Genomic DNA, 10,940 nt, shown 5'->3' with positions numbered 1-10,940 from the left:
ACCATTGCAATTTGGCCTGTTTTCTTTGACCTAATAATTTTGAGCATTCTTCAACGAACCATGGCTTATGCTTCTTCGGTTCATAATAACCTAGACTCTCTTTGGCAGACATTTTTATGTTCTCTCTAATAGTTTCCAAAGCTTTATTAACATCCACCTCAGTTTCGAAGTTTTTCAAGGCCGCAAACCCATTTGTGATTTCAATACGATACTGCTCTTTACCCTCTATCTCATCTAATTTCTTGAGCTTGAACCTCTCCATATGAACTCTGTGTGTTGTTTGTTTGCTCACTGCCAGTCTTTCCCTAACCTTTGCCACCACCAGGTTGTGGTCAGTATCACAATCTGCTGCCCTGAACGATCGGACATTAAGTATACTTGAGTGCTGTCTCCTATCTATCAAAATATGGTCTATTTCACTGTGTATCTTCCCATCAGGGGATGTCCAAGTAAATTTATGGACGTTACGATGTGGAAACATTGTACTTAATATAGTAAGATTTTTTGATGTGGCAAAGTTTACAACTCTAACCCCATTATCATTATCGTTACTAATTTCATGCAAACTCTCATTCCCAATTGCTGGTTTGAAAATGTCTTCCCTCCCTACTTTGGAATTGAAATCTCCTAACAAAATTTTCATAGAGTACTTCGGGAATTTATCAAATACATGTTCTAGTTCTTCATAGAATATATCCTTTATGTCATCAGTCTTATCTTCTCTTGGGGTGTGAACATTCATAACAATGATATCACACCAGCGACCTTTTAGTATTATATATGATATCCTATCACTAACGAACTCTACCCTCTTAACTGCTGATACGATTCTCTTATGTACGAAAAAACCTATACCTAATTCATGATTTTCATTCCCCTTTCCATAGAAAAATGTATAGTCTCCTGCTGGTGCGATGACATTTCCATCCCATCTGACCTCCTGTACTCCCGCTAAATCTTAATTTATATTTTAAGATTTCTCCTGTCACTGCCCTGAGCGAACCTGCCCTATACAAACTTCGTACATTCCAAGTGCCAAATCAGGGAACAAGTCCTCCGGGAGGGACTTTAAGCCGTGGGTCCCGTGTCGTAGATTTACGGCACGTGAAAGATCCCTATGTCTCTAGAAGACTTCTGAGCAAAATTAGGCAAAGTTTCCCGCCCAAGTACTTTCCAATGCCTCCGGTAGATGGGGAAGTATCGGTTACCAGTGCCAGTCTCGCTGGCTGAACGGGGCTGATAGCGAGCACCAGTACCGGCAGGGTATGGCGATTGGTAGAATATCAAAGGGGGACGTACAATACAAGACTATTAGTCTATTAGACTATTAGACTATTAGTTACGGTGCATTGGGAAACCCACCCCTTCCAACAATAATAATAATAATAATAATAGTTAGTTAGGTTAGTTAGCTGTAACTTTTACTCCTAAAAAACTCTTAGTGATCATAACACGAAGATAACGGTAGAGATAGATATTTGAACGTTACTTTATTTGACCCTGGAGATGTAGGCTGTATTCAGTCGGTTTATGCCATGCGCAACGGCGTTACATGCAAGAAGAACGTAATATTCATGTGAATGTTTCTTGTTCTGTTCATAATGTTTCATGACGTACAACCTTGACAAAGTTGTATTATTGTGATCAATTGAAGGATGGTGGGATAGGCAGGGTATGTAGCATAAATAATATGTACAAAAATACATTCGGAAGCCTGAATTAGAGAGATCACGAGAGATTTCGGTGCAGATATCAGGATAACATTAAAATTGATCTTGTAGGAAGATGGCGAGAGAATCATATAGTTCAGAGCACCTTCCAGTGGTGCGCTGTTGATGGATATGGGAACAAACAGCCTGATACCTTAAAAATATGGAAAGTTTCTTTATCACGAAAGGGACTGCTGCATTTCAAGACAAGCCAACAAGCCTGAGATCAGGTGATATATGTATAAGGGGCAGTCAAATGAAAACCTGTCACCACGCATAACTCACACGGCGCGCAAGTTGGTAACACTGGAATTTGCTTACGGAACGAACATCTGGTGGGGACTCGGGAAAGCACAGTGAAAACGTGCCCTTGCACACTAGTTGTTTGTTTATTGTGCTGCAAGTAAGGTTAGCACTATGTGTTGTCGTCCAACAGCAGTAATGGAGGCGGGTAAAGAAGAACAGCGAAGTGTAGTGCGCTTTTTGGCTGCTGAAGGAGTGGGAGGACGAGAAATTCATCTTCACATGTCTGTTGTTTAGAGGGACGTGTGTCACTGCAAGATGATGCTCGCCCAAGAGGGGCTTATCGTGTCATCACTCTTGATGTTATTGCTGCGTTGGATGTTCATACCCGGGCAAACCGACGGATCGCTGTGGGAAAAAGTAGTCCCTTGATGGGAATAAGTCACGGTTCCGTACACGCCATTGTGACAAAACACCTGCTGTACCGCAAAATATGCGCGCAGTGGGTTCCACATCAACTTACGGAGGAACAGAAGACTCAGAGAATGGCTGCATCACTAGGTCACTTGCAACGATACCATGAGGAAGAGTATGCTGTTCTGTCCCGTATAGCCACTGGGGACGAAACTCGGTGCCATCATTTTGAACCCGAGAGCAAACGGCAGAGCCAGCAGTGGAAACACGTGAATTCTCCCCCATCGAAGAAATCCAAAGCCGTACACACAAGTTCCGGTAAAGTGATGATGACGTTCTTCTTCGACTGCAAGGGCCCTCTGCTTGTCGAATTTCTCGAGCGTGGGGCCACAATCAGAGCATAGTGCTATGAAGACACTTTGCAGAAACTGAGACGTGCCATAAAGCCAAAACGCCCCGGAATGCTATCGAACGGCATTATACTCCTTCATGACAATGCGCGCCCCCACACTGCCAACTCTGTGAGGAAAATGCTACAGAGATTTGGTTGGCAAGTGCTTCAACATCCCCCCTACAGCCCAGATCTCTCCCCGTGTAAGTTTCACATTTTTGAGACCTGAAGAGAGACATTCGTGGACATCGGTTTGCATCGAACGAAGACGTGTGTGGCTGGGTAAAGATGTGGTTCCGTAAACAGCCCACAAGCTTTTTCAAGGTTGGGATTGACCGTCTTATCTCCCAGTGGGATAAATGTATTAACAGCTTTGGAGATTCCTTTTGAGGTAAGAAATGTTCTTTAATATGTTTTGGCATATGACCCGTTTTCATTTGACTGTCCCCCATATTTGTAGTTGACGATGCACCAAAAATTCAAACTAAATGCGTCAAATTATTTCATCATGGAGGATAAATAATTATGAAGGATACGGAAGGAAACTGTTGCGACCAGATTTGATGTACTGTCCTGGCATTTTGCTGGAGAGACAGAATAAAATAATAACGAACATCAGTTAAATATGAAGAGCGGGATATTCTATGTTATAACGCCGTGTAACTCGATAAACGCCCACAGACATTTCGGAGAAACGTATCAACTCAAATTTCAATGTACCACGAAGAGTAATCCAAGCAAGAAACCAGAGAAATCAGGCTGTAAATAGAATTCTCCGAAGAATCTATGGATTTTTAGCGGTCTGCGGGGTGTTACAATTGGGAAGAAACTTTTATGCATTTTCATTGTTGAGAGAAATTTAAATTCAATTCAAATCCAATCAGACCGTGTCCCAACTGAGACTCAAACCGGGTATCTCCCAAATATAACTCAAAGGAGTTACAGTCTGAACCAGCTTTATAGGTAGATTCGTGAATAAAATGTTTATTGTATATAGTACGTATCTTTACATAACGCACAACTAAGATATTGAAGGTCAACCTCCCCTCTCTCCGCACTAGCACTTACACAACAAACCTGCTGTTGTGCACACTAAGATATAATACATACAAATTAAATAAGGTCACGTGAAACAAGTTTTGCAGAATGTTTTACAATAATGTCACAAGTTCATAAACATGTCACTAGCAGACATTATAAGAGTTTCCATGTTAATATAAAGGGTTCTCAGGAGATAAAGAATCTTATATATAACTAAGATGTATATTTACGTCTAGTGATAATTGCAAACAGACTCTAATTGCATCTACTTGTTGAGTTATAGTCTATTTAATGACATTATTTTAATTTAATTATCTCAGTCACCCTGTGGTCTGCTTATTGCTGGTTGCTTGTGTGACTTGATTGTAGGATACAGGTATTTAGCCTAAATCTAGCATCTACCTAAACAAAGGACAACAACAACACAGAATAAACGCATACATACACCAAATATCCACACCTTGTGTTGGATCACGATCCCGGCTTCCGAACGAGCGAAGACAGTACACGCCTTAAAAAATGGTCTTTCTCCTGAAGAAAATTACTCCAATATTCCTGTCCTCCACGCTCTCCTGACTTGAATCCCCTGGACTTTCACCTGTGAGGACACCTGAATGCCTTTGTGCATGTAGCTCCTGTTGACAGCGAAGAGGCGCATCGCACTGTGGATGCCTGTCGGACTATCCTCAACTACCCCGGCATCTTTGTGTGGATGCGGAGGTCCATGATGGGACGTGTCGAGGAGTGCACTGAATCCCATGGAGGACACTTAATATAAATTTACTCTTTCAACAATAATTCACGAATTAAATATGTTCCGGACATATGTTGATATGGATATTTTTTGTTTTGGTATGGGAAAATCGTGCCTAAAATTTGTCCGCAACTTTCAGTTACATCCTGTACATAGAGCTCCATGAAAAACCAAGGACGCCAGCATGTACGTCTGGCAACCCGGCCTCTGCACTGGCTTTTACAACAATATTTATATTCTGCACGTTCATGTTGTGCACGATGAGGAAATGCGTGACAGTCCAAGTTCGTACTGTTGCGCAATTCAAGAGAAAGTAGTGCAGCGGTTGCAATTTTATACATTATATAAAGCTCCACTAACCTGCATACTGGTCTCGAACCCTGTTACTACCCGCTAGCACAGTCCGTGGATCTGAATGAGGTAAGCGTTACAGAGTCCAGGATAAGTTAAGACCTGATCAAAATTATAGCGTTATCATCAACTGCAAGGTTCAGGCCTTTTGACCTGTTCCGCTCTACGATTTAAAAAATATGATCATTCTATCTGCATCGTGACCGAGGTTTCTCTTTCTTCTTTAAAATTACAGCCAAATAGCTCCCGAGGAATTCGATTAGAAGTCAACTATATTTAGTTGTTTAATATCTATGCTTTTTTTTTTGTCTATTCGTCTATAGCCTGTCATTAATCTCAAGGTTCACATTTCAGAATATGAGAGTTGTTGTATATTTCATGTCTATCACTCGCTGACGAAAATCTATCAAGTAAAAACCGGAGAACATGAAAGTTTTATACATAAAACTGTTACGTAAATACCAATCAAATCAGATTCTTTCATTGCGCAAAGAAATGTACTACCATCCTCAAAGTAGTCCTTGCTCTTAACCTTTGGACTGCCTAGCACTTTCTCAGTTTATATTCAATAAATTTATCATCAAAACTTTCTTCTTCCGATATTTGGCTACGTTTAGAAAGAAGAAGTGGTGCATTGTGAAAGAAAAGTCTCACTAACTTGTGCAATGTCGTGCTTACCCTAAACTACCATATAATTTGATCCAAATGGCTTCTGCATTACCACAAAAACACTTTGTCAAGGGTATGTCTAGCACTTGTGAATAGAAATTCTTGTTAGTAGTCACGCAATGTGGAACATAATTATGGTGCAGAATGCCCTCATAATTGAGCAATATACTCAACGTCACTTTCGTCTTACTGCGAAATTGTGATTCTTTGGCTGCCGTGAGGAAGTGCGTTTATATTGTGGTTATTCCTTGTTAGTTTCGGGGATGTAGCCGTAGCGCCAAATTTCCTTATATGGTACACATTGCACGAAGATCCTTATGGAAGTATGTTCATTAAATATAGTTGTGTAAAGTAAACAACGGTTTCCTGAACAATAAATCAGGTTAGGCACAACAGGGAAATGTTCCTAACATTATATTTAGTCACAATAAAAATGGTTCTCTGAACACTAAGCAAAGCTACGTACAACATAAATCGGTTTTGTGCATAAATATATGCATGAAATAAATTTCTCATAGACTCTTTTCAAATAGGCATTGAAACCACATCATGGAGGCAACATATACTGCAGGTAAGCACTGGACGTCAGCTTCCAGTTCTGCAGAATCTTCAGGAGTGTCCGGGGCCAGCGCTGTTCTCTTCACCAGTCTCCTCTCCACACTCATCGACTCTCAGAGACAACTGGGAAATCCGGACGATTACCCACATGACGCCACATTCCATCTTCTGGACGAGTACGATTTCATCGTGGTAGGAGCCGGTTCAGCGGGGTCCGTGGTGGCTAGTCGCCTCAGTGAAGTGCCCCATTGGAAGGTCTTGCTTCTGGAGGCAGGCGGGGACCCAACACCAACGTCAGATATCCCCGCACTGGCACTTCATTTACAGAAAACCGATCTCGACTGGCAATACCAAACCGAACCAGAAGAGGGTATGTGTCAAGGATTCAGGGATAAACGTTGCAACTGGCCAAGGGGCAAAGTTCTCGGTGGCAGCAGCGTCCTAAATTTTATGATTTATATTAGGGGGATGAAAGGAGATTATGACGCATGGGCTGCGGCCGGAAACAGCGGATGGAGCTATGAAGAAGTTCTGCCGTACTTCAAAAAATCCGAAGATATGACATCCGAAAGGTTACTCCGAAAGCATCCAAACGGGAAGATATATCACTCGAGAGGGGGGCCGTTAACCGTACAAGAATATGTAGCTGTCCAGTCTGGACAAACTCTTCTAGAGGCAGCGAAGGAACTGGGTTTTGAAACACTCGACGATGTCAATGGAGAACATCAGCTTGGTTTCTCGAACGCGTTTTTCACAATTAGAAATGGAACGAGATGCAATACTGCGAAAGCCTTCTTGAGTCCTATAAAATTCAGAGAAAATCTTCACGTTGCTAAGCATGCCCACGTAACTAAAATATTAATTAATCATCAGACAAAATCCGCTCACGGTGTTGAAGTGACTAAAGACGGTAAAATTTTCTTCATCAAATTTAGAAATGAGGTTATTCTATCGGCTGGCTCAATAAACTCTCCTCAGATATTGATGTTATCAGGTATTGGTCCGCAGGAACATTTGAATAAAATTGGTATAGAAACCGTTGTAAGCAATCTGAGAGTTGGCGAGAATTTACAAGACCATCTCTCGTTTATAGGATCTGTTTTTAACACAAAGAACTCTGAGAAGCTTCAAGAGTCATCACTACAACAAGTAGATTTTTATTACAAATATCTGACACGACACAGTGGTCTACTTTCTTCTCCCTTGGACCCAGCAATTGGGTTTATAAGAACAAAAATTGCGTCAGACGAGAGACCTGATTTAGAAATTCTCTTCACGGTTATTGCGGCTAACGATACAAACGCTGTTCACGTCTCTTCATATGGCAGTGGCCTTAACGACGACATAGCTGAATCCCTGAAGGATATAGTCAGCCTTTCGGATGTCTTTATTATCGTCCCAGCTTTGCTTCGCCCAAAGAGTAGAGGAAGGATTCTCCTCAAATCACGAGATCCTTATGAATATCCAAAGATATTCGCCGGATATTTATCGGATCCCGAGGGAAGAGACTTGGCTACAATGTTAGAGGGTATAAAATTCGCAGAACGCTTAATGAACACTGAAGTGATGAAGGCTAAAGAAGCAAAGCAAAGAAAGTTGTTCATTGAAGCGTGTGAGGATCTTGAATTTAATTCTTCAGAGTACTGGGAGTGCGCTTTGAGACACGTAGCAACAACAGTTTATCACCCTGTTGGAACTTGTAAGATGGGTCCAAGATCAGACCCATCTGCTGTTGTAGACCCAGAACTAAAGGTGTACGGCGTGAAAGGCATCAGAGTGGCGGATGCGTCCATTATGCCGACTATAGTGAGTGGCAACACGAATGCACCTACTATCATGATTGGAGAAAAGGCAGCGGATATGATCAAGAAAGAGTGGCCTGTCTATAAACATCAGAAATACATGGGGCCTTTTGTCTTATAAGAGCCTTAATATTACCTATGGTTGAGGTGATAGTTTCATACAAAAAGTACTGTGATACAAAAGAAAAATTATTGCAATCTACTGACACCCTGGATGTCATGAGAGGAATATTCCTTCGTGTGATATTTGTTCAATGACTATGTACAAGTTACTAATTGTTGGTTCGATACTGAACGAGATAACATAATCAGATAAATATTGGAACTTGAATGCTTTTGCCTGCAAGAATTTTTTTCATTGAATGTTCTTTCCATTTTGTCTTCCGTACCCACAATCACAATTGTGCTACGATCTGGTCATTATAAAATTAATAAAATATACTGGTGTTTTTTGTTTTTGTATTTCATCTCAAAGAAATACAGTGCCCTGTAGTGTTGTTATCCTCTAATTAAAATTTTAATTAATATTTATATTTATACATAGACATGATACGCTCTTACTCAAACACGCGCACATGCGCATATCTGAACATTCTGGCGCATGAAACCTATTAATTACCGGGTCTGCATTTCTAGGAGTTTATGAAGGACACTAAAATAACAAAAGGCCAAGAAAATACAAACTGTGTTCCAATGTTTCTACCAGGAATGCGAAACATTTACTGTGTCTTAGTGATTATAATTCCCGCCGTGTAGTAAGAAGAAATCGAATTGTCTTCTGTGTTAAAAAACGGCCAATGCGTCTTCCTGATATTCTTTCTTAATCGATCCATGAAAAGTTTGAGATTTTACCTCACACAAGGTCATGGTCGCTTCCTTCGATATCATTCAAATTTATTACAAATCTACCCTTAAATCTGAGAAGCCGGGACATCTCAGTCGGTTATGCAACTGGCTACTGGCTGGCCGACGAAGGTGCTGGAATTCGAGTCCCGGCAGGATCAAGAATTTCCTCTACTTCACATTGTTCAGACTGGCTCTGCGACCCACCCAGTCTCCTATCCTATGGGTACCGGGGGTAAAGTGGAGGAGACGTGAAGCTGACCACTCACCTCCAACTAGTACCGAGATCAAGAAAATATGAATTTATACATCCACTCCCCCATACACCTTCATGGCATAGTGCTTGATTAGTTAAGCAGTGGGACAACTTTTACCTTTAAAAATTAAATACTGTCACGTGTATGAGTGACGATAGACGGGGTCTGGATTGGTAGTCGGATTTATGGAACTCTTACAGACCGTCACTACAAATAACTAGGACAGGTTCTCAGAGCTACGCACTCCAAAGGCCACAGGAACTACAACACACACGAAGTCTTCACAGTCTTCACTACCATGGCCTTCCTCACGCCCGCGAGATGCTAAAGATTTCCCTAAACACTCTCTCAGATATGGGAGAGTTTAGAGGAAGAAACAGATTACGTCACACGAGATGGTACATCAGATTTTCAACATTATGTGTGAGCGTCAATAAATCCATTCACCAATCCATACCCAGTCTATAGGCACACACACAAATCGTGACAGTAGTATTACCGGTTTCACACAGTTAATCGTTTCCAGTTGCAAGTGATGTTCTGTTGAGTTCTGTGCGCCTCAACAAGTGGCGATTAAATTTATTGACGCGCGATCTTGAATCGTATCTTAAAGAAACAACTTCCTATGACCCTGTCTCGACACAGAAGTAACCTTGGTTTTGAAGAACATCACCTCCGAGATCCCTAGACACCAATTAGTCGCCGTAAATTCCTCTGAGATTTAAGACTATTGCGAACCGACCGAATGCCAGCTATAGCCAATCCTAGAGATGCAGTTCAACTTGTGCGGAATCGACGTCAAGGAAAGGTCAGCGTGCAATACCAGCCTCCTACCTGTTATAAAATGACATATGTCAATGGGTGCGTTTAAAGTTTGTTCTAGAACCGGTCTGAGTGCGGCGGTGAGAGAAAAATTCCAAATCACATCCATGAAATAATTCAAATGAGAATATTTACGCAATAAAATATGAAATTTATCTCTTCTCCTTCTTCAAGGTCATAGGCCATTGGCCTGTTCTCAGATTCATGAGAATACGTCCCTCTTCCAGCTACTTCCATGTCCTCTGCCTCTATAATTTTTAATATGTTCGGGAGTCAGTAATCCCAGTAAAAAGCAAAATTATCACTGTAACAAACTGTGGAGGTCCATAGTGTTGTGAGCCTCCGAGGCTCCCACAGTTTCTAAACAATCAGCACACAGATGGCGTTGAAGTTTTCAACCTTGCGTGCCGACTGCCCTTTACCCCACAGGAAGATTCCTGGTAGAGGCTGAGTCAACCTCAAGCACATAGTGCTGCTGGAAGGATAAGGTCAATTGAAAAATCTAATGACCTCATCTGGAATAGAACCCGCGACCTTATGGCTTGTAGCGCAATACCTCAACTAAATACGCTACCAGGTGTTCAACTATTATTAATAATAATAAGGTAAATTTGTCCCTGTGCTTAAATAATTAAATTCTATGCATGAAGACATACATCAAATGGGTGGGTCAAGATATTGTCCGCTATTCTTGACCTCGGCACTAGATAGAAGCGTGTGCTCAGATTCACACCCCGGTCTCGTTGTCCGGCGCTAATAATTGGACAGTAGACAGGCTGGGCCCCGTAGCCGGACTAAACTCTGTGAAGAGAAAAAATTTGCCCTGCAGGGAATCGAAAACGGGCCTTCCAGCACGTAGCTCTTATTTATAACGACCGAGCTATCCCGACTCCAATATTAATATTAATAATAATAATAAAAAAAATGGCTTTAGTACTTTAATTACTTACCAAGCATACTCTGCTCCCGACGGACAACTGCTTTCTGCATTTGGTGAAGGCCAGCAGAACTTCGAAGTCCCTCTGTATGTTGATAACAGCTGCAAAAGGAAACTACTGCTGCTCAAAATATATTTATAAGATGTGT

At 41.4% G+C, this 10,940-nt stretch overlaps 2 protein-coding genes across 7 annotated transcripts in view; one reads left to right on the top strand and one right to left on the bottom strand.

The window, feature by feature from the left end:
* Positions 1–10,940, bottom strand: part of LOC111871160 (putative tyramine receptor 2) — a 248,106-nt gene that overhangs the window by 92,256 nt on the left and 144,910 nt on the right. For 3 of the 6 annotated variants that reach the window (XM_023864045.2, XM_033754126.1, XM_023864044.2), the window contains exon 2: positions 10,805–10,893. The exons of 1 other annotated variant lie outside the window; for it this stretch is intronic. The gene's annotated coding sequence lies outside the window, so the exon portion shown is untranslated. Of the gene's footprint in view, positions 1–10,804; positions 10,907–10,940 lie in introns of all 6 variants that reach the window. 2 more of the 6 variants (XM_033754124.1, XM_033754125.1) reach the window with 1 other exon arrangement.
* Positions 4,941–8,353, top strand: LOC111871151 (glucose dehydrogenase [FAD, quinone]). The gene is made up of 2 exons (XM_023864030.2): positions 4,941–4,972; positions 6,106–8,353. The coding sequence occupies exon 2, from the start codon at positions 6,122–6,124 to the stop codon at positions 8,051–8,053; it is 1,932 nt and encodes a 643-aa protein (XP_023719798.1). The 5' UTR covers positions 4,941–4,972; positions 6,106–6,121; the 3' UTR covers positions 8,054–8,353.

The sequence above is a fragment of the Cryptotermes secundus genome, unplaced genomic scaffold, assembly GCF_002891405.2.
Source record: "Cryptotermes secundus unplaced genomic scaffold, Csec_1.0 scaffold282, whole genome shotgun sequence".
Taxonomy (NCBI): Eukaryota; Metazoa; Arthropoda; class Insecta; order Blattodea; family Kalotermitidae; genus Cryptotermes; species Cryptotermes secundus.
The sequence above is the reverse complement of the archived record's forward strand: the minus strand, read 5'-3'. Positions and strand labels throughout refer to the sequence as shown.

What these genes read in the sequence shown, in the direction of transcription:
- LOC111871151 (XM_023864030.2), top strand. Translation starts at nt 6,122, where the DNA reads ATGGAGGCAACATATACTGCAGGTAAGCACTGGACGTCAGCTTCCAGT.